The sequence below is a fragment of the Cuculus canorus genome, chromosome 13, assembly GCF_017976375.1.
Source record: "Cuculus canorus isolate bCucCan1 chromosome 13, bCucCan1.pri, whole genome shotgun sequence".
Classification (NCBI taxonomy): Eukaryota; Metazoa; Chordata; class Aves; order Cuculiformes; family Cuculidae; genus Cuculus; species Cuculus canorus.
The window spans coordinates 484,885-507,623 of record NC_071413.1 but is presented as its reverse complement, the minus strand read 5'-3'; the positions used below and the strand labels follow the sequence as shown (position 1 = coordinate 507,623).

Sequence of the window (22,739 nt, the reverse complement as noted above, 5' to 3'; positions counted from 1 at the left end):
TCTCCTAGTGAATTAAATCTCAGGGGAATGGAGGTCTAAGACCTCAGAGCTAGTCTCTTTTATCAGTGTTTGTCTCACACACCTGACCTACGGACAGAAGTCAGTCTGCACCAAGGGGGTGAGATCAGAGCTCTGCACCAAGGGGGTGAGATCAGAGCCATCCCGAGTATAATGACACAGACAGCACTGATGGCCTCGGGGAGCGGCACCTCACGCCAGGAGGTATTCCCATAGAGCATTGCATTCAGTCTGCTGGCAAAGATAACCCCAGAAACACAACTTGGTGAGGCTCATGTTGCTCTTACATGTTGCTCTTACCATCCAGCACCCTGTTCACACTTCTAAAAGCTTTTCTACTTAAAGTGTCCCCACAGGGAAATTCTGAAATTACAAAGCAGCATTTTAAAATTCCCAGTTTTCCCTGTGCCCGACATCCGTGCACACACCTGCTGTGTCCCGCAAAACATGGGCTGAAGTGAGCCCAGACAGACTACGAGACAGCTTTTTTTGCTCCAGAGTAGTGTTTATTTTAAATCTAGATAAGGAATAAATTGTTATTTCTGCTAAACAACGTGTATGCTGTTCTTTTAATGCTGTTTCCAATACTAAAGAAAGTAATGCTGTTTTTAGGGTTTTATATGGGAGCATAAAGGTGCCCCAGACAAGTTCACGGCAAGGGGCCTACAGTGTGGGATTAGTGGAACTGAAAGCTGAAACTCTACACTGCTTTCATTCTGGTCTGCACGCTGCCTGCCAGCCTTACGCCTGCTCCTCTGCCACCTCTTAATTTTCAGGACAGGTAGCAACAATTTCCTTTGGAAACATGACACAACTTGTGCCATCTACCATCTGGGAGATCCTTGCAACAGCAGCAACTCCTCTCCTTATCCTACACAAAACCCATGAAAAACAGACTCATGAACAATTGCTAACACTTCTCCTATGTCCTATGATCCATTTTACACAGCAAAGCAGCTTCCAAGTGCCTCAGTCTTGTTTCAAGAAAGCCAGCAACTTTTGGCTCAATGTGCCACTGTGAACGATACTCTGGAAATGAGACTCCTTCATCAATGCATTGCCTTTTGTCTCTTCAGACTTCAGTACACAAGTGAAAACGTCAGATTTCTTCTCAACTCAGAAAGTATTTGTCTTCATCACAACACCACACAATTTGTCACTGTTCAGCACAACTCCAGTAACTAAAGCTATTTCGAAAGAAGGACAAATGAAAGAGAGTGGAGCAGCATACGAAGAAAAGGCAACTCACATGGAATGGAAAGCCAGTCCCAGGCCTCCTTTTTCTAGCTCGTGCAAGCAGTATTTAATGCTTATCATTTCCATTGCAGTGAGACACACAGTTACCACTGAAAATAAGGCTGGTTCCAATAACACAGGATAAACTATATGAATGCATTTACATGAAGACAACAAACTCCACCCTTTTTCACCTCCCGTCGCAGATAACCCCACACCAGCATCATTAAGCTAATATATCTCTGTGGCTAGAGGAAAGCAAACACTGCTGCAGTTTGGCATTTCCTCTGGATGAGCTTTCTCAATTGTCGCGTACACGTTCATTCACAGTAATACCCTTTGCTAAACACCTAAGATTATGTGTTTCAGTAAAGGAAATTGGAGCATTTGCTCACAATTGCACTATTCATTTCAGATCAGTTGTCTATTCAACTGAACAGGCATCCCACAAACACCTGTAAGAGCGAGATGATCATCTGGCCCCTGGGATCATCCAAGAGACCCACGCTCTGAACTGTTCAGAGACTCAAGTTAAGCAAATTGAGAACACAGTGACACAAGAGGTACCTTCTGATTGCACAGGATGCAGTAGCTTTGTAGAATAACATCTACATTTCCTCTACTGACAAACTCATGCAGCCTGGTATCCCCCTGACTGATGTAACAGACACGTTGCACAGCTGCGCTTGGATCGCCCACAACATACCTCGATCATCTTCCTTCTCCTGTCACTTCCTAGGATAGAGCTGTAATGTATGGTAGAAACATTTGAAAGGAATCTCTAAATGACGTTGTGCTTTGTACTACATTTCATCCTAATTTTTAAAGTTTTCCAATTCTTTCCACATTATATTCTGATTTTTCCCCAGGCAGAGACTGTTTCATAAGTTTGGTTCAGCAGAATTCACTAGTGTATGTCCGCTTCTTGCACCAAGGGTCACTAGAAATATGAAAATGTGAAACATAACCAATCTGAAAACTCAGAGGAACTCCACTGGGAACCATTAGGATCAGCCTCAGTAGCACCATTTTTCTCCTAACTATGCCTAAAAAGTCAGGAAAAGGCTCTTAATTTATTATTTCTTACATAGAAGAGCACAGAATAAAGACAACACATATAAAAACCAAACAGAAAATAAAAAAGAACCTTACGCATTATAGGCAGGTTTCCACAAGCTCCTAAGGAAGTAGCAGCCATAAGAACTCGAGCTGATGGAGACCACAGTGCACAATTAGCTTGTTTCGTTGTACAGGTTATCCCTGTGTTGTTCTCTGTTCCCTGAGGCACACAGAGCAACACCAACATCTGAGCCCAGGGCCAGCTCCTTCTCCTCAGCACACTATTCAAAAATAACAAGACGCTCCATAGAGCACCACAGCAATCCAAAACCAAGGGAGAGACACACACCGCCAACCAGCTACAAGCGATGTCAGAACCAAGTCTTACAGCACAGCTGAGGCGTTCCAGGAAGAAAAGGCTACAGCAAAGCCTCTGCACACCTCTCATGAGGGCAGGAAAGGGTGACAGTGATGATACGTGAGCACGTCCACTGCATTAGCTCTTATGGTACAACTCTCAGCAGCACCAGTAAGAGAACCACCAAAGTGCTTTGCCATGACCCACTCCACGCTGGGTTTATGCTAATTAAATCCAAGGTTCTGCAACCTTGCATCAGGGAAAAGCTTATGGGTGTCTAACGAATATCAAGATCCATACCATACACCAAGAAATTGAGGAAACTTTCTCTCCTTTACCACTCTTCCTCCTAGGCCTTTTGGTGCCATTTCTGATTTGTGTGATCAGATCTTACCAATTTCACGTATTTACGACCCCTTTTGTCCACCTGGAAAATCATGTAAATCTCTGGCACCATTTTAGGCTCTGTTTTTTTCATTTTCTCTAATTCACTTCAACAGATTGGTTTTTGAGAAAGGCTTCCTTTGTATTTGCCTCGCTCTACTGCCGGATGCCCGAGGGCGCATCTGCCAGAGCCAGATAACCCTGCCCACTGCTCGAGGCAGATTTAGGACATGGCAGCTGCAGCTGTGAACTCCTGCCTGGGAGAGGAGTAAAGAGCCGCCAACACATTTATTCTTTGCTCCTGGCACTTTCTTTCTTTCTTTCTTTCTTGACTGAGAACGAGCTGGATTTAGCTCAGACCGTGGCAGTGAGGGGTCAGCAGAGAATGGCAGAGAATCGCCTCGGTTTTACCGTTTGTTTAATCCCCACTTTTCATGCACATTCCCTTTCATCTCACCTCGTGACTTTCTAAACTGACAGGCCGGCCCCGCCGCCATTTTGCGACCCCCGCTGACCCCGGCCCCCCGCCGCCATTCCGTAACCCCACTGACCTCGGCCCCCCGCCCCAATTTGCGACCCCCGCTGACCCCGCCCCTCCGCCGTCATTCCGTGACCACACTGACCCCGCGCCGCCATTTCGCGCCCCCCCCCCCCGCCCCGCGGCGCTCAGCGCTGCCCGGTTGCACACCCCCCCCGCCGCCGCCATTTCTCGCCCCCGACGGCGTCGCGGTGGCGGTGACGCGAGGAGGGCGCGGCGGTGACGCGCTGTGGCGCGTGCGCGGGCGCACTCGGGAAGGTCGCGGCGGTGACCGGTGCCGCCATGCTGTCCGTGGCCGCGCGCTCGGGGCCCTTCGCGCCCTACCTGTCCGCCGCCGCGCACGCCGTGCCCGGGCCGCTCCGCGCCATCGCGTCGCCGGCGCCGCCCCGCCCCGGCCCCGCGCCGGCGGCCCCGCGCCGCGCCGCCCCGGCCGCCCGCGCCGCTCGCGGAGGCCTCGTTGCCGGCGCCGCCATCAACGGTGCGGGGGCAGCGGGGAGCGCGAGGGCCTGAGGGGCTGCGCGTGCCGGGGGCACGCGGGGCGGGGGGGGGAGGGAAGCGCGCCGGCAGCGCGAGGTCGGGGGAGCGAGGAGTCACGGGACGCCTGAACGGGTCGGGTCGGAAGGGCACTCCAAGCCCATCCCGCTCCTGCCATGGGCAGGGACACATGCCCCTGGATCAGGGGCTCCGAGCCCCATCCAACCTGGTTGGACAGGGATAGGCAGCTACCGCTGCTCTGGGCAACCTGGGCCAGGGCCTCCACGCCCTCACCGTGAAACAGCGCCCGAGACTGTGGTTTGAACCGCAAACGCACAACCGCGTAGTTCAGCGATTCCTTTAGCGAACTTAAGTCACAGGAAAGCACCAAAGGTTATGCTGCAGATGCACAAACGTCATTAATTCAAATTCCTTCACAGCTGTTTTTTGAAGGGAAACATTCAAATGGAGACTAGGTCTGTCTTTACCTGGCTACTGGTGTTTTGCAGGTTTTTTTCCCTTAAATCTTCTGACACGTAGTTCATGTTGAAACCAGAACTGCTCAAGATTCTTCTGTGTCCTTAGTGGGCTTCGTGTAATTTTCACAGAACAAGCAAAACAGTTTTACAAGTGACCTCTTCACCTGCCAAAAATGCCTCTGGAAACCATCTTCCTACAGCTTAAAAATGTGTCCCATTAAAAAAAAAAAAGCGTCCAGTTAGCAGAATCCTATCCAGACTTTGGGATAACTTTTTACCCCTTATTCCAAAAACATCGTATTTTTTACCTGAAAGTGGTGTCACTCCGTATTCTTTCTCTTGCAGCACCTGCCAGCGTGCGCTTTGTCCATAATGATGTGGTGGTACCTGACTTCTCTGCCTACCGCCGCCAAGACGTGCTAGATGCCACCAGGTCTTCTCAAAGCAGCAGTGAAGATAGAAAAGGGTTTTCCTACCTGCTGACTGCAACAACCTGCGTAACAACTGCATATGTTGCTAAGAATGTTGTCACCCAGTTTATTTCCAGCCTGAGTGCCTCTGCCGATGTGCTAGCATTGTCGAAGATCGAGATCAAGTTATCCGACATTCCAGAAGGCAAGAACATGGCTTTCAAGTGGCGAGGGAAGCCCCTTTTTGTGCGCCACAGAACGCAGGCAGAGATTACCCAGGAAGCTGAAGTTGATCTGTCTCAACTGAGGGATCCCCAGCACGACTTGGACCGAGTCAAGAAGCCGGAGTGGGTCATACTGGTAGGAGTCTGCACTCATCTCGGCTGTGTGCCCATTGCTAACTCCGGGGATTTTGGCGGCTACTACTGCCCCTGCCATGGGTCCCACTACGATGCCTCGGGCAGGATCAGGAAAGGTCCCGCTCCCTACAACCTTGAGGTTCCGACTTACCAGTTTGTTGGGGATGACATGGTGATTGTTGGCTGAACATCAAGGGGCTTGCTCACAGTCCTGTGCATGTCACTCAAAGGGTTAACAGATTCTGGAATACTGTAAAACCAGATGATCGTGACAATGTTAGCTGTCTAGATTCTCAACCAGAAGTATGCTTGAATACTTCTCTTTGTTCAATGTTAATAAAAACTTGGGAGTGAGCACTTGTCCCTGACTTATGATAGTGTGTATTTATTTGTGTGCTGACTTGCAGTGGGTCTGGTCAGAGAGATCCTCCATCTGCCGAGGAAAATACTCAGAGAGCCCTCCAGGAGGGCTCCTGAGGCAGGAGAGGCCCTGAACCACAAAGCTGTCATTTTTATACCACATATTTTCATTTCTATTTCTTTTGTTCCTGATGCATTATGGGAAGAAAAAAATATCTAGGAAAGGATCCTGCTACCAAAGTGTTTGAGACAGTTTCAGTACATACTCCTGTGAGATGAAATCCTTTTCCTTCCTGTGTATTTTTTTGTTTCCAAAGGAAGTGAAGGGAAAGGTAAATAAAGAGCTACCCGGAAAGGGAACTCTGTGTTTGGGGCAGCTTATACTTGTTTGTCTAAAAATGTAAGTGGGGGCAGCAACATAATTGTGTGATGATTTGGACAAAAATAAACGTGGTGTCAAGTTAGCATTACAAAACTGTTTTTTTACCTGCAGATAAGACTTGATCTTACGCATAGGTGAACATCAGCTCAAGGGGATGTTTAGGACACTCGAAAATTTGTGACGCTTTTCCAAAACAAATCACTTGAGAAGGAAATAAAAAGGGAGATGAAGTTTGTTAGAGGGTGGAAAATAAATTGTAAGAACTACTCCGTTCTGAAGAAGGTTCCTCCTGAAGTAGGTCTTCTAAATGGTCTTGATCCTGCCAGTACAAACCAACGCGACCAGTTAATTCTGTGCAGTACATAAGAAATGCGTTTCGCTGCTCCCTGAACAACAGCACATCTTGGAAAATACTCTGGATTGACTAGAACTTGAGAAATAAGGGAAAGGGTTAACAGCCTCAGCTCTCTGAAACCACTCATGGTTTGGTACCACAACTACAAACAAATTAAAACCATGATGTTTCATCTGAACACCTTAAACCACTTTTTTACAGTGAAGGTTGTCAGACTCCCTAATGGGAGGAGTGTGACCTGAGGCTGCACCACAGCCAACTGCTGTCTGGTTTTCCAACCAAACTGACAGGGGCTGTGAGGCTGCAGCCTTAAGTCGCAAAACAAATGCACCACGAACAGTGATGAACCACAAGTTCCTGTTTGCCCAGGCTCCCCTGAACTGGCACAGCCAGAGTTACAGCCTCTGCACTGTTGGTGGGAAGGCTTAGCAACCTGCAGCGGAAAACCTCTTCACTCTGCGACTGCATTTCTTCCCATCGTGTTTGTGATATTTAAGCCATTGTCCTTCCCATTCACCTTCCACAGAGCTTGAAAGCAACAGAAACGGACTCATTCTGTGGTTCTCGGCTATCTTTCGCTCATCACTGATCCACCAGCAGTAGGTTTTGCCCAGGTAAGAGAGAATCTGTTCATATTTTCAGCAGCTCCTTGTGTGCTGCTCTTTCACTGTCAGTACCCAAGTGAGCTTTGAGGGAGTGATTTTTGACTGATTTGTATTTGTTTGGACAACAGACCATTTTTTCCATTTTCTGGTCTAATTAGTTTTATTGGTATCAGTTTGTTCTTCACGAAAAAAAATCCAACCGTTTCACATTTGGTCTCTATCACACATCCTTTAGTCTCCACTGCAAAGCCATTCTTGTTTCCTGTGCGGCTCATGGCAACATCTACATTTATCTGTTCATGTTTCTGTTTTGAAGTCAATCACAACAATAAAGTAATACTGAAGTCCTTGACTAGAATTATTTTTAGCAACTCATTTAACTCATGTTTATGAAGGCACTTTCATCTAAGGATCTTAAAGACTGCCATTACCATTATCTTATAGGCGGCATCCCAGTAGCGCGGCACTGCATATCCCTGAGTGACATGCTGCTTTGAAGTCTCCAAACTGCACAACAAGTCATGGCTTAGGGATGTTTTTGACAACTAATTGTAGTTTTTGATAAAACTTCCAACTCACTCCGAGAACATAAGCCTTGGTGTTTTCATTATTCTTGGTTCATATTTTATTTAGGCCAAGATGAGCTTGTCACTCACTCATCTGCAATCTCTGCCTCCTCACTAATGTCCTTCAGTGTAAGCACAGAAACCCCTCTCTCTGCAGCATAATTTCTTTCTGTTCTATTTTTGCACTGATCTGTGATACATCCCACTCATCCTGATAAATGCTTACACTTGTACATAGGATTTTACAGACGTATTGGTTTAAAGTCACATTTTTGTTCAGCTGTGAAAGGTAATTTTGGTAGGGCAGATCTCCTATTCAGACATGACTTTCAGTACCGTAGAGAAGGTTATCCTTTCCCCCAGGACCATTCTGACTCCAGCAGACCGACACCAGTCTGGTAAGGAATGGCAATAGAACACAGTCACTTGCAGAACAGAATGGGTACGCTGACCACTGGCTGCGGTGATGTCCCCCACCAGCCCGCTCAGCGTATGGGGTGCTGCGGTTCATAGTTCTGCTGGCTCCTTGCCATCCTCCCAGGGCGCGAATACGTTTGATCAGTGATGGACCTGAGCTGAAAATTCTTTAAAACTCGTGTTTCATGGAGCACAAATCAGAGGAGGATAGTATAGCAAGAAGTTACTGACAGAAATCCCGGGGCCATATGTTAAAGGCAGGCAGAAAAATACAGTAATTTAGCAGGTGGGATAGAACATTCCTAGAGGCAGGCCCATCTGTGGCTTTCAAACACCATGGTCCAGGCTGAGCTCTGGCTCAGGAGAAGCCTGCGGCAGATGGCTGCTTGACACCAGGACTGCAGACTCAGAGGAGGGACAACTCCTGGCTTTCTTGAGTGCTTAACCACTCTAGCCAACGGGCAGCCTTTCATCAAAATAGCAGGAAAATGAGGCACTCTAATGCGCTGTTTCACTGCAGAATTAGCAAAGTGAGGTCAGTGTTGCTTAAGAAAATGACTGAACAAGCTTCGGACCAAGCCTGCGGCACAGCACCAGCCTCCAGATTCAGCAGGAACAAGACTTCACCTGTGAACACAAATGCATAGGAACCGGTCCAGTGTTTGGAAAACACAGTATTTTTTTAAGCCATTCTTTATTTAATCAAGCCTATGTACCTCAGAAAGATTATCTACTTATTCACATCCTGTTAATACTGTTATTATTCTTCAAGCATTTGTGATAAAAAATAGGTAAGCTATCTGTACATAATATAGCAATTACATTTTCTTCACACAAAATAATTAATTCCAGACAGCAACACTGCATTATAAAACAATTCCTAATAAAACATGTTCTAATTATAATTCCAAAGCTTGCATTATTTTTGAAACTTGCATTGGCTTTTAGATAGATTATAATAAAAGCAAATTACTGCCTGTTTTAATAACAGTTGTCAAATAAAGCCACAATGCCCAACTGATAACTAACCACAATGGGTAATTCCCCAGAAAAGCTAATTGACAATTGATTTTCCCAAGTACTGAAAGAATTCATCATGATTAACACTATTACAATGAAATCCAAAGGAATTAGAAAAGATTTGTCTCTAATCGAGCCTTTCTGCAAATATTAGATCTACTGAAGAGAATAACAAAGTGGGCAAGAAATACAGCTTCCTCTTCCCTGTTCACAGGCAGAACAGAAATTCCAAGGCTGTGCCAAATGGGCTCGGGGTGTTTCTGCAGGTGCTCAGCACCCTCACAGCACACTAGGCGCTGGGGTCACCGTTGCTGCCTGCAAATCCTCAGCGGGATTTGCTCTCAGAGAGAAGATATAAAGAAAAGAAGAAAAGAGCAACATTACAGAAAATCAGGAAGTGAAACCACCAGTCAACAGGTACATCGTGGATCTAGGCAAAACAAAACAAAAAGCCCCTTAACCAACTCCGTTTAAAAAGTCCAAACTGACAAAATAACATAAAGAATGCAATTACTCAAGGAAACCAACCTCAGCATGCTAAAGGAAACCTCCCTTTAGCATGGGAGGCTAAAACATAACAGCAATCACAGCACTGCCTGCTCAAAAGCAGCCTGATAGGAACGCAGACACAAACAAACATTAATCCATTTATCCTCCAATAGTCAATAATGAATGGTTAGAATGGCCAGATCCCTTGGAAAAAGGTATAAAGCTTTGCATAATGCACTATCTATAGAAATATATTCCTGCTCACTTTTCCACAGAACAACAACACAACAGCATTTGTTAATTGAAAGCCACGGTGAGCTGCGCAGCAGTGGCCAAGGACAGCTGTGACACTGGACACCCTCTTCCTGCTCAGCTCTGGGGAACCGCCTGTGGTATGAAAACCACAAAATAATCTGTGTTGGTTCCTTCTCTTTCTGCATCTGTCTGTCACCATTCCTGAGGAAAACAATCCCTGGTTTAAATCAATGACAATTACTGGGAAATGCTTATGAAACAAAGCAAACCCAAAGCACCGGAGTCACTTGTGGATGTCACTTGTGGAAGTCACTGTGGAGCAGTTCAGGGAAGCCAAAACTCCAGGTGGCTTCCATCCACGTAGAATAACATCAGGTATTTAACGCTACCGCTTCTTATTCTTCAATTCTGTTATGAGATGGAATGAAGGGAGCAGTGGTGTTCCTGACTCAGCAAAGGAAAACTGCCCATGGCAGAGCTTGCTCAGGCAGCCCTTCTGCACCCCTCGGTGGGCTCAGCGCACCTGTCTCACCAGAAGTACAGTGGCTTGTGGGCAAAGCAAGGACATCCTGGATCTGCAGTGTGTTGGGTGCCAACTACAGCTGGTGAGGATGTGCACACGCCTTCAGACAGCTTGAGAAGCCTGTCCTTTCCCACAAGCACTGCCAACGCTGCTACCATACCGAGGGGTGGATGCGTGTGCAAACAGGGATCTCTTCTGTGAGGAGACAGCTGCGTATTTTCACGAGAGGCTTGCTGCTCTTGCAGAACCCCCCGGCCCTGCTGTGTCACATGGATCACACACGCAGCAGTCCGCACGCACGCTCCCACATTTACATTTTGTTTGCATTGTTCCCTGTGGGGTTTTTTTTTCTGGCTATAATTAAAGTTAATCACATTTCAAAGTACCAAGATAATTATCTCCATGTCAAATTAGCTATTTTCAAATGAAAGACTATTTCTGCTTAATTTCTCCCATCCAGAAAGCTAAGCAGAGATGCCCGGGTCTTTTCTGTCATTCCTTTATGAACATCAGGTTACGATAAGCTACTTTGTGAACTGCTGTTTAAATGCAATTTATTTTACATAGCTTTGCATAATAAAATGGCATTTTAGATAACTTATTCAAAGGGCAGATACTAATTCTCTGAAGACTTCATTAAATTAGTCTTTTCATGTTAAATTAATGTGCCAAGTTAATTTTGGAATAAACAAACCAAGATATTTAATTGCTTTGTGATAAATACGTACTGCTTGCTTAAAATTTTATCACGCACCTTTACACTTTAAAACTCCATGCATTTCTATGTGTTTCCAGAGATGCACATTTGTGTATTTACTGGCACGCACAAGATGTCTTCAATAAACTGGTAACTCCATGTGCGTATCAGACGTAGTTTTCTCTTTAATAATTGTTTTATTTCCTGTGTCTGCCTGAAATTTGAATAAATGACAGTAGGGGTTTACTTGGAGGAGTCTTTTCTGAACAAACTGATCGGGAAAAGCTGAAGGGCAACAATCAGCTTTGCCAAACGGGAGCGAATGTTAAGAAGCGTCTGACTTCACCTCCCACTTCACAGGAGCGTTCTCCTCTCGTTCCACCTCTGGCACCCTCCAGCGCTGCACCCTGTGCAGCTCCCCTGGGGTTTGAGCTGCAGTTCCAGAGAAGGGTCAGCTCAAATGCCCACAGCCCGGTTGAACATCTCCCAGCGCCAGTTTTGCAGCCCCAAGTCTCTCTGTCATGGCTGTTCCACAGCTGATCCTGCAGCTGCTGCGTCCAGCCTGCATCGCTGTTTTCAGCATGTGCCACAAACAGAGGAAGGAACAGCCTGGTGGAACTGCCGGACAGATATGGGTAACACGTATTTAACCAGAGAGTTGATTGTTTCACGGGTTGGAAGCTGAAGTGTTTCTAGTGAAGCCTCTACAGGGATCAAGGGTGATAGTTGCTTATGTACATGGAATTCTTCCTGCCTGGAAAACAATGGATGCTGACCACCTGCTGGATCAACTCTGGGTAGATCCAGGTTCTAGGAGAGCTCCCCTTCCTTGTAAACGCACAATCCCAGCTGAGCTCACTGCCGGTGCCTTTGCCAGTCTGAGCAGCTCCAGCCCCGGACGGAACATAGGACAATGCCCCCTGTCAGGAGCACCTGGAGAAAGGGAGCCAGGGTCTCCTCCTCCTGGCTCCATCTTTGGGAGGACAAAGACCTGGGCCATCTTTGTCCTCCCGCAGCCCCCTGCCCCTCCACCGCACGGCTGCTGCAGTGCTTACAGCTCCCCACGGTACCTGGCTCTCCTGGGCAATGTTCACTGCGTTTGAAGGACGCTTAGCTCCATGACCAGACATGACCCCCAGCGACGGGTCTCGGCACTCTCCCGCTCCAGTGCTCCAGTTCAATCAAAGAGATTTATTGTAGGAATGACCTGTTTGTTGATTTGCTCGCTTCCCCTCCTCCTAAACAGCACAGACGGGGCGGTGTGTAGGTGGGCCACAGCACTTTAATGAGTTCCTAACCCTAAACTGATGTCACTTCTGGAAAAGTCTTGAAACTCTCCCGCATCAGCTCCACGCTCCACTCCAGCGGGTTCCCTTGCGTTAGAGCACTGTGACTTTCAGAAGCAGCTATCCTACACGAACAGAAGAACACACTCCATGAAAGTCGTGTTCGTCCAAGTTCAGTGGACTTGGTTACAGAGCATGAAAAGCACGGAGCAGAGACATACCTCACTTCTTAATGGGACACACAAAAAGGTTCGGGTTTAAGCTCTTCCATGACAAATACAGCCAGTATTACGACAGACAATAATCCCCTATGAGAAACAATCAAAACATGTTTCATTTTAAGCATAGACTGAAGTCTCTTTAAACCCAGGAGTACTAGAGCGCATAAATTCAAACAGCGAGTAAACTAACAGCTCAGAATAATCTGAACATTGCTGGAAGTGAGGTACCTGCACAAGCACTTTGTGAGCTCGGCCTGTAATATTGTGCACCAGGAGCGCAAAACTGCCATCGCCATGGCTTTTGACACACCTATCTACACTTCTACAAAAATAAAACAAGTATTTGCCAAAATATTCCTTTTTTTCCAGTGCTCAAAGAGCGTGCATTCCTGTTCAAAATGTGCGGCTGTGTGAGAAAGCAAACCCAGCGTGTCCCCACCCTCCACACACTGAAGCACAGAGCTCTCCAAGTGGGGTCAACCTGTGGGAGTGCAGCTCATTCAGAGAAGTCCTGACAGGTTACAGACCCATTCGTTTTCAATGGTTAAAATTCTCTTGATTACACAAGTAATCATTTATCTGAATGAAGAAGAAGCAGGAAGAGCAAATGGTGAAAGCAAGAGCCAAGAGCATACACACTCACACGTGAACAGGTTCTGAGCAGCATCCTGCTGCGAACATGAGCATCTTTCCACGGGAAAAGAATTTGATGATGGGTCGCATGTGCAATTGAGCAACACAAACACCTCATTCTCAGCCACACTGAGGGCCAAGGCTGCACTTCTGAAACTAATTATTTTTTTGGAATACACAATTTTGAGGGTCATCGCCCATAGATTGCTGAAAATGCTCTCTCTGGGAACCTGGACTTATTTGTTTGGCCATGAGTTTCTATTTCACAGCGTAAGATAAGGCCTATTTGCTGTTATTGCCCATCACAATGTAATCATCCTCTGTTATTATCACCGGTTTATTAATTCTTCTGTAGCATACTGTGCTGTGCTCCAGTTCAATCAGAAGAGATTTATTGTAGGAATGACTTGTTTGTTGATTTGCTCGCTTCCCCTCCTCCCAAACAGCACAGACAGGGCGGTGTGTAGGTGGGCCACAGCACTTTAATGAGTTCCTAACCCTAAACTGATGTCACTTCTGGAAAAGTCTTTAAACTGATGCAAAACTATTGTCCCTAATGCTTGTTTTGCAAAGTACGATTAATATACAGCATCTCCTGCCTCTTCCCATTAACAGGAATTGTCTCAATGCAGGGTAAACAAAGTGAGAAATTGAGGGCACTGCTGCCTCTGCTCTGGAAACATGGTCAAAGGCAGCGGGCCAGGACCAAGAGAAACTCCTTGCCCCGCAAGCTGCTGTGCTGTAGAAGTTACCTGTGACAGCCCAGCTGAGAGGGTCCGGTATCCTGTGCTGCCAGAGCAGCTCCTCTCCAGCAACGGGGACAGAAGCTGGAATAGATCCTGGTGAGAACCGGCACCCCAGTCTGGCCACAGCTCCATTCCAGTCCTCAGCCTTGAGTAAACCCAATGTCAGGGGAAGAGAACACTGCACGACAGGCTCTGTGCCTGATGCAACCAAACCAACCACCGAAACGTGGCACAAACCTAACGCCAGCTGTTGCGGCCAGCCCCTCAGCACACGGGAGGTGCAGAAAGGGCTTTCCCGCACACTGCACAAGGCTATTCTGAACTAACAACAGTGTGCAAGGAAGAAGGAAGGGACAAAGGGCAAAGAACATCACCAATCTTTGTTCAAGATGCCCAAGTCCCAAGGGCACAGAAGCTCCCCTTTAGAGTCACAGCGATGCTCACAGATGCCTTTCAGCATGAGCCCCACCACGCACCCCAGCTTTGAGTTCCCAAGGCCTCTTCTTCTCTATCACGTTTTGCTGCACCAAAGCCTGGGCTGTGTTGCTGTTCCTCTCGGAAACACTCTGCATTCAGGATGGTTAACCAAAACCTTCTTGGAGGATTTTGGGGGGGTCTTTTTTTTCCCACCCCCCAAGACACATGAGTTCCCCTTCAAGCTGTCCATGAACATTACTCATTCTCACTGCCTCCCACGGCTGCCACCCAGCCTCACAAAGGAAGGACCTGCTTCCCCTCACATCCCCTCTGCTTCTTCTCCCTCCCCACAAACAGGGCAGGCATCTGGACAAGCCCAGGAGAGCTGTTTTTTCCCAGTTACATCATTAGCATACAGGCAGACTAGGAGATGTGGCAGAAAGAAGAGGAAAAGAAATCATTTCAGTCCCATTGTGAGGACTTGGCTTTGGTTAAAAAGAGAACCTCTGAAAACATCTGTATCAATCATAATCTAATCTCCTGTACGATCATTTAAAATTCCATCTTATTAAGGTATTTTTTGCAACATACCTCAAAAAAACTTCCCTCTATTTATGCTCCCTGCTTCTAAATGCTGCTGCTCTATTGATTACTGTAATTCAGCTCTAATTGCACTTTTACAAAACAGAAAGAAAAGATTAGAGTTGAGCAAGGAGAAAGCCAAACATCAATTATTAATATAACAGAGCTGGCCTTTACCATGTCTATGTTATTTACCTTGGGGAGTTTAGGAACCTGATGAATAATATTTATTCTCATAAATTAACCACTTCAAAATATTTGTTTCCATTAGGAAAAGCAAACAGACTGATAAAATACACTTCCAGCAAAAGCAAACAAGCCCTCCCTGTTTATAACAATATGTGAAACCCAATATGCTCTCTCTGGAGGCGGCAGCCTCGGTATTTCACAAAGCAGCCTACGTATTCCTCACTGAGGACAAATGCAGATGGTTGATCTCCAGATGAGCTTGCAGTTTGAGTCACTGCTGTTACTGTCAGGCTGTTTCAGCCTCCACAGGGATCCTGAGAGGACTGACAGTGAGGAGAAGCTGCTGCTAAAGCTGGCACTAGCTGTTGTATTTCTAAGGCAATTACAGCAAGCCCTGTCCCCCAGCCCCATCCTAGCCAGCACAGGGGCCACAGCACCCGCCCCTCACTGCTGCCTCTCTTCTCGGTTCCACCTCTTGCCCGTTTATCTTCTGGTCCCTCGCTTCCACAGCCTCCATTTCCATTAACAGCACTTAATACTGACTCAGGTCACACCCCAGCCTTACGGCCCCTAGCTCTGCCTGATGATTTGGCTAGAACAATTTATATACATATATATACACACACACATATTGCTAAGCAAAGAAAAATGTTAATTATTCCTCTGCCCTTTGTCTCCTCTCTTTGGATACCTCACCTGCCCAAAGAACAGTCATCCCTCCTCTGCCACCAGATTGGTCACCTGCAGAATGACTGGGCTCGGCGCAGAGTCTGCCTGGCCAAAGCACAGGGGCTGGCGGTTTGCAGCCACACGCACAGACCCACTAAGAAGTTCACCTTCCCAGTGAATTTCAGAATTGCCCGCGGGCAGACAGTACCAGCCACGATTCCCCTTCACTATTAACCTGCAGCTTTGAAGGCAGCTCACACGGTGCATAGATTCTGGTTGGTTGGTAGTGGAGAGTTTCCCCCAGTGAATAAATACTGTGCTTAAAAGCTATTGTTTCTTGAATCAAAATATTCAAAAGTAGTTCTGCAAATGTCTACTGTGTCATAAAGTGGAACTCGCTGCACAATAATTAATTAGCTAGCATTTTGCTGCTAGGGCTGGAGACATTCATCATCTTTCCAAAAGCATGCATGTCACCATCTGTAACATCCACTCTCTATTTTGGCTCTCATTGAGATAAAACATTTTACACACTGGCTGTTAAAAGTTAGTAATTTGTTACAGAACCATAAAATGTGAATTCTGCTGTGCTGCTCCTTTGAGAGTACAACCTAGCACTTGCCACTACAGTATTGCCTCTGATCAGAACACCTCGAGGGAACCCAATGAAACATGTGCACTATATTCAGCTGCTGTTCCACCATTAGAATGTTAATCCAGCTCTGCTCTCTATCTGATCAGAGGAAATCAGCCCCTTCTCCCCATCAGGCATCTTTTATCTGCTCCTGCAATGCGTATGTTTCCATTTCTTTCCAGTTCTTTGGGAACAGTATCAGTGCAGCAGTAGTCTAATCTGTGTACAGATGCCACAACCAAACCCTAGAGCTGTGTCTTTGTCAGGTGACACTGTACAGAGCCTTTAGAGACACATGTGAATATTTCCTTTTTCAGAGGATGCAAACCACTGCTGTTCCAGTACACAAGTGGCAGCCCGCTATCCCTTGAATAGGTATGCTGTTATTAAAAGCAGGTTTCTCCCCCAAATGAAGTCCTCTCATGAATATCTGACTACATTCAAATGTGAAATATCTCTCATCTTCAGAAAGAATTCATGAACTTTAATAGCACCTTCAGACAATCTGATGGGTTTCTATTTCCCCCAAGTAAACAGCTCCACATTAGCATACGAATGTGATTATCTGTCCTTTAACTCCGCCACTGACCACTTTGTTCCACTTTTAATAGCTTACCCATGAGCTTCTTCATTAAACATTTTTGATCTAGCTTGATGTCTAGCTTAGCTTTGATGTCAGCTTGAGGAAGAATTTCACCTCTTTGCATTCCAGTGAGCGGAAAGGTACCTGAAAACACTTTCTGTGAGCCTGAGTTACAAAGAAGCTCTTAGCCAGCCAGATGAACTTCTGCCATAGCACAGATAGCTAAGGGCAGCACATGAGGCACCATGCAGGAGAAAAAGACATTGGAATCTGAACTGCACAGAGCATCATCCTCACTCTCGCTGCAGCAGACTTGTGAAAAATTGAGAAGCTCATTTCACAGAAAATGGCACTTTAATGTGTGTTTTCTGAATCCCAGGGGAACTTGCATTACCTATACAGATGTGGACTTTCATATCCTAGAGGAGAGCTGGAGAGATCTCAATATCTTTGAAGAGAACATTGCTTATTTTCTTCTTCCCATCATGTTTGCCACTATTAATGCACACCACGTATCTGATACCAGAGCGATGGACAAACACTGCTCCTGTGTGGAGAAGACCCAAGACCTGATCATTACTAAAGTCACCAATGGATCTCCAGCACCAGAGCAGATTCTGCTCTTCCAGTTTGCTATTAAAAGCATCTAGCAAATCCCTTCCTAAAGAAGGGAAAATAGAGGGATGAAAAGCTCCTTCCCTCCCAGCTTGTTGAATTTTGATTTTGACCTTGCCTGATAAACCTACAGAGCAGAAAATATTGTCATATCAAAGGAAACATGCTTGTTGTTGTGAACTGAAGGCAAAGCGACACAAGACATCTTTCATCCAAGTTAATGTGCACACTTGGATTATAACAAAGTTTATGTTTATATATGCTTGAGAAAGCAACTCTTTTGTTATGTTTTTCACCAGTTTAAAAAGTGATTCCTACTACTAAAGGTGTATGTTCACATGTAACACGCTGTGCTGCACTGGTTCAAGTCTCAGACTCAGAAGTTAATGGAAGTGGCTTTCCCACATGGAATCCCACCTAGCAGACCCAGACAAAGAGACAACCTGGAAGGCTTGACAATAATTAAGATAATCCACCCTGATATAGGAAGGGATTTGCATGCATTCGCTTCTGCACCTCCTGCGACACATGCAGCCCCAGAGCTTCCTTGGACTAACTCAGTTACCATCATGTTTACCAGTCTGCTTGCATCTGAAATGAATTTCAGAGCAAAATTAAGCACCAAGGAACTCGCTACCTCAGTGGATTTAAATTGTTCATGACTGCTTCAGTTCCTGATTTCCATGGGCAAATGGGAACTGCCACGTGAGCCAAGCTAATGGAACATTTCATCCTCTTTCTTACTGTGTCCTAGAAAGGAAGAAAATGCTCTACAGGACAAAATGGTGGGTAACCACCAGAGAGGCAGGTTTCCTTCCTATCCTACCCTCCAACTGAGATGCTGCTTCCAATTAAGTGTAAAAGCTCCTGCCCTCTCCAGAAGAAAGCCTGGAGTTCAGCTGTGTTGATAACTCTACTATGACATTGGCTAAGAGCCAACTGCAGTCCCTCTTGAGGTTTTCCACACTTGCCTCTTTCTCCCTTTGCTCAATATTCCTTCCCTATTCTCAGCACTGGTGGAGAAGGCAATCTTCCAGGGCCAGACAGCTGCTTACTGTGAATATTTATTGGTTACTTAGCTGCTCCCGTAGCTTAAAAACGTCCTCAAAATCAGTAAAATCAAAACAAAAAACTTGACAGAAATGCTTACTGCTTTCCCCATTAGCTCTGTGCATTTACCTGGAGAGATCTGGGGCGTGTTCAGCTCCCAGTGCTGTCACCGGGGTGTGTCACCTTTATCTCAGCCAACTGTTGCACTCCAGTACACTCTGACAGCAGGAAGAGTGAAGCGGCTAAGAGCTCAAGTCTTCTGTAGGAATTTTAATTAAGAGTTTGTCACCATCTGAGTTATTATTGCTGTTACTTTTAGAAATTACACTGCAGCAGATGTGATTATAATAAAGAAGCCTGGCAATCGTGATGGTGGCCAAAGTACCTGAAACAGGTTTAGCTTGCATTGTGCCTTTTGGGCCGCTGGGGAAAAAGAAATTCAGAGTTTGCTTCCATTTGGAAGAGGAGCTGAGCCAATGCCAAATGCTTCGACAACTCACTGCTGTTTTGCTGTGGCAACAGACACCTTGCCCTGCCTCTGAAGCCCATGGCCATCCCCATGGCACTCCCACGGCTCCTCACCTAAGCATTCCCTTCCTAGCGCCAATGTTTCGAACACGTCAGGATGTGGAGAGCATTACAGTGCCCTAATTTCTTTACAAAGTATTTGAAGTATATAAAAGCGTAATCTTGCTGGATTTTTCACTATGGAAAAAAACTTCTTAAACAATGTATTATTTTTATATGCTTACCCAGGCTTCAGCCGAGGTCACTTGTTGCCTGAAGAACACATTGTTAACATTTCAGACCCCAGGTCTGCCCTGCGTTCCTTGTGTTCCCTGACACCAGTGCTGTGCTGGCAGGGAAGCACACACCACCTGGCACCACGGGTGCCCTTTCCCCGCAGCGCAGGCCTGCACAGATCCCACACAGCACCACCAGCTCCCAGTGCTTGCTGCAGAACGTGTCAGCCAGGGGAAGGTACAGCACGTTCTGGTGGATCCAATGGACCTTGTGAGACAGCCCCATGCCCCGCAGCACCCCGTACAGTGGCAGCTACACCATGAGATTGGTTACAGAGACCCAAAAGCAATAGACGCTCGGTCCTACTTCAGGACCACTTACAAATGAGCACTGAAACAACGGCTGTTCCCTTCCACCGACAGCCCCAGCACCAAGGCAGTGCACTTCCCTCAGGCAGCTGCTTCAGGTGGTGCCTCTGCATGGAGCTGCACAGCTACGGCTGTATCGCTGCAGGATGCTGTTCCTTCCAAGTCTGCCTCAAATCACGTTGTACGCGTGAGTAGGTTTTCTGCTTGGCTTTCAGGCCTCACTCAAGGGGCAGCTCAAGCCAAGCGTGGTTGAAGGGACTCCCTATGCATGCTGCGTACACACAGTGCAGCACCTTAAGTAAAATGTCTTTTCACAGTCTCATATTTAACATGTAACAAAAGTAATTTCAGGGAGCAGGACACCTGGGCTCACCATTTTTACAAAAGTATTTTTTTAAAAAAAGATAAACCCGTAGTAGAAAAACATTCTTTCGCCTGCCCTGTTCCTCGTTGTCTACCCAGCTCCCAAGCCCCTGATGTATAAACAGCGCCAGAGTAGCCCGGCATGACACACGCACCAACTCTTCCTGTAGGTGTAAAAAAGTCACTCACGCACAGCAGGTCTATCCATCCAATCATTACTGAAATACGCCCAGGGCACATCCCAGGAGACAACGCATCTTGCTAGGGCTGAGGGCTGTCATACTTTATGCAGCTCATGTCTTTAGCAAATCAAGATTATTACACCCACCAGCCTAAGCTCGAATGGAGAATCGCCGCAGCGAGGTAGGCTTTACGTTTTCTCATTATGAGGAAGTCAACAATTCTGTTCTGGATCCCAGATCCCCCCAAAGCCAGGAGGCACTCACAGTCCCCCAGCACAGCACGCTCTGACACAGATCTGTTGCAGACTTCATCCTCTCAGTTCCAGAGTTTTCTGAAACTCAAGCCCTGTTACACAGGGTAAGGTAGGAATTCGTCTAAGCCAGGGCTGGACGTGGCTTTTCCACCTGAGAGCTCACCCTCCTGCCCCTGTCCTGTCCACACTCCACTTCCTCCAGCCACCTCCAGCAAGGTGGCAACTCCTTCGGAGGGAAAGGGTTAGCTCGGGCAACCATGCTGCTAACAACACTAAATAAATGCTTGGAAAAATATAGAAGAAGTGTTTACAGTAGCTGCATATCATAGAAGAGATTTATGGGCCTATTAAAAATTATTAGGCTCCACTACTCCTCCAGTGGCAAAGCTGCTTACATAGCCTGCTCTTGACAACCTCATGCCCAGAGCTCGCAGGCTGTTTATTGTCACATTTTCAAAATGCCATATTTCCTTCAACATTAATTTTTTTGCTTTGTTGTTTAAAACAAACCCGAACTCTCCTGACCTAGCAATTCAGTTTAAAAATATATATCACCCTGGAAACACTTCCGAATGGGCAGCAGGATGGCAGGGACTGCTGTGAAGTGTTCCTGAGTTCCAGGTAACTAGAGCTCCCCTGTCACAGAGCCAAGGACGCGCTTGGGCATCAACCATCGACCCCAGTTTCAATTGCTGACACACTTTTACGGGGTGTAGGTGCCCTGAACACAATGGGAAAGTCTGAGCATGGCAAGCGGGAAGGCAGGACGATGAAAACCTAATTTCCATATTGGCTGTCACACCAGCTCTCACCCTTCCACCCTCTGGCCCACCAAGACAGAGGGTCAGTGCTGCCCTTTCACACTCATGAAGGCCACTATTCTTTCCTTTAGCATCTACACATCAATTCCCAGGGCCTCTAAGGAAAAGTCTGAGGTCTCTCCACCTACTACAGAATCATAATCTTAGATTTTGCTTCAGATAAAACCTATGAAACCATTTGCAAATGTACTTTGAGTCAGGTTTAAAAAACAGGGCACCATGGCCGCTCTGATACATGAGCTGCAGATGATACAGCTGGACAGGTCAAACTCAGGGGCAGTTTCAGAATCTTATTTTAATTTGCTCAAGTTAAAAAGAGGAAAAAGACTAAAATTCTCAGGATTTTGAGCTGAAGTGACAGACTGAAATCACTCCACTCCTCGCATTCCCTTTGGGTTCACCGTGGAAAATATTGCACCCAAACCTGCTCAGCACAGAAAGACCTTTGGAACGGGCCCTCTCCCACCAACAAAAGCAGCCCTTGGTGTGACAGATATTGTGAACCGCAAGCAATACAGCATTAAATAAAAATCCAGCTGGAATTTGTTACAGACCACAATACAGTTGCCAAAAGAAAGTTAATTTCTGCTTCTAAGGGGACACCAAAGCTCTGCCCGTCAAGGCATTTTCAGAGCTCTCTGACCATCGCAGCCCTCGCACCTGCAGCGTGGGACAGGTACTCTATGATATAGACAGCACAGTCAAACCATGCTAATGAATGAAACACATGGCTGTACAGAAGCATTCAGCAGAATTTATATGATAAAACAGTCAAGTAAAACCTCAGTGGTATTAACAATGAGAAAAAATAGGTTATTCGGGTTAATCCTAGTTAAACCATACACATTTTTCAATATATCCCAGTGGCCTCTTTTACAGAAAAGACGAACGTGACCTGAATAGGAGCGGACTGATTTCAAACCCATTCACAAGAAGACGTAACAAAATTCCAAGCCAGCAGGCAAGAGATAAAACCATGAAGGTTTCCTTCAGACATTCCTCTGGGTGACAGTGGCCCTTACTGTACAGTCCAGCCCATCAAGACTGTTCGGCAAGACTGGCAAATCATCACAGACCAAGAAATCAATTAGAATTCAGCACCATTCCTGCATTATCTGATGTTTGCTATAGGCTAAAACAGGGAAGTTGCTGCAAAAGAGAAATGCTGCAACACTTCAAACAGTGAGGTTTGTAATAAGAACGAGGATGACTTTCAAAATACTTTGTAATTAAACAGCTGGGCGGGACCAATTCCTTCTTTTCATGGAGCTGAATATCAGCTAAAATGAACGAAGTGGGGCATCATTCTTTGCTGCAATATCTTTTCTTCCCAGTGCTAATCCACTGGAAGCAAAATACTGGATTATCTAACATGCACCCAGCTTCATGAGAAGCTCT

The 22,739-nt window shown here is 46.3% G+C and overlaps 2 protein-coding genes across 2 annotated transcripts in view; one reads left to right on the top strand and one right to left on the bottom strand.

Annotated features, from left to right (window-relative positions):
* The window catches only part of SHCBP1 (SHC binding and spindle associated 1), a 255,291-nt gene that overhangs the window by 131,758 nt on the left and 100,794 nt on the right, over positions 1 to 22,739 (bottom strand). The window lies entirely within an intron of this gene.
* On the top strand, positions 3,858 to 5,683 carry LOC104055806 (cytochrome b-c1 complex subunit Rieske, mitochondrial). Its single transcript, XM_054078493.1, has 2 exons — positions 3,858 to 4,071; positions 4,892 to 5,683. The coding sequence occupies exons 1-2, from the start codon at positions 3,876 to 3,878 to the stop codon at positions 5,500 to 5,502; spliced, it is 807 nt and encodes a 268-aa protein (XP_053934468.1). The 5' UTR covers positions 3,858 to 3,875; the 3' UTR covers positions 5,503 to 5,683.

Bases quoted from the DNA above. Each gene is read 5' to 3' on its own strand.
- LOC104055806 (XM_054078493.1), top strand. From the start codon at position 3,876: ATGCTGTCCGTGGCCGCGCGCTCGGGGCCCTTCGCGCCCTACCTGTCC. The intron at 4,072-4,891 runs GTGCGGGGGCAG...TTTCTCTTGCAG, and splicing joins TGCCGGCGCCGCCATCAACG to CACCTGCCAGCGTGCGCTTT.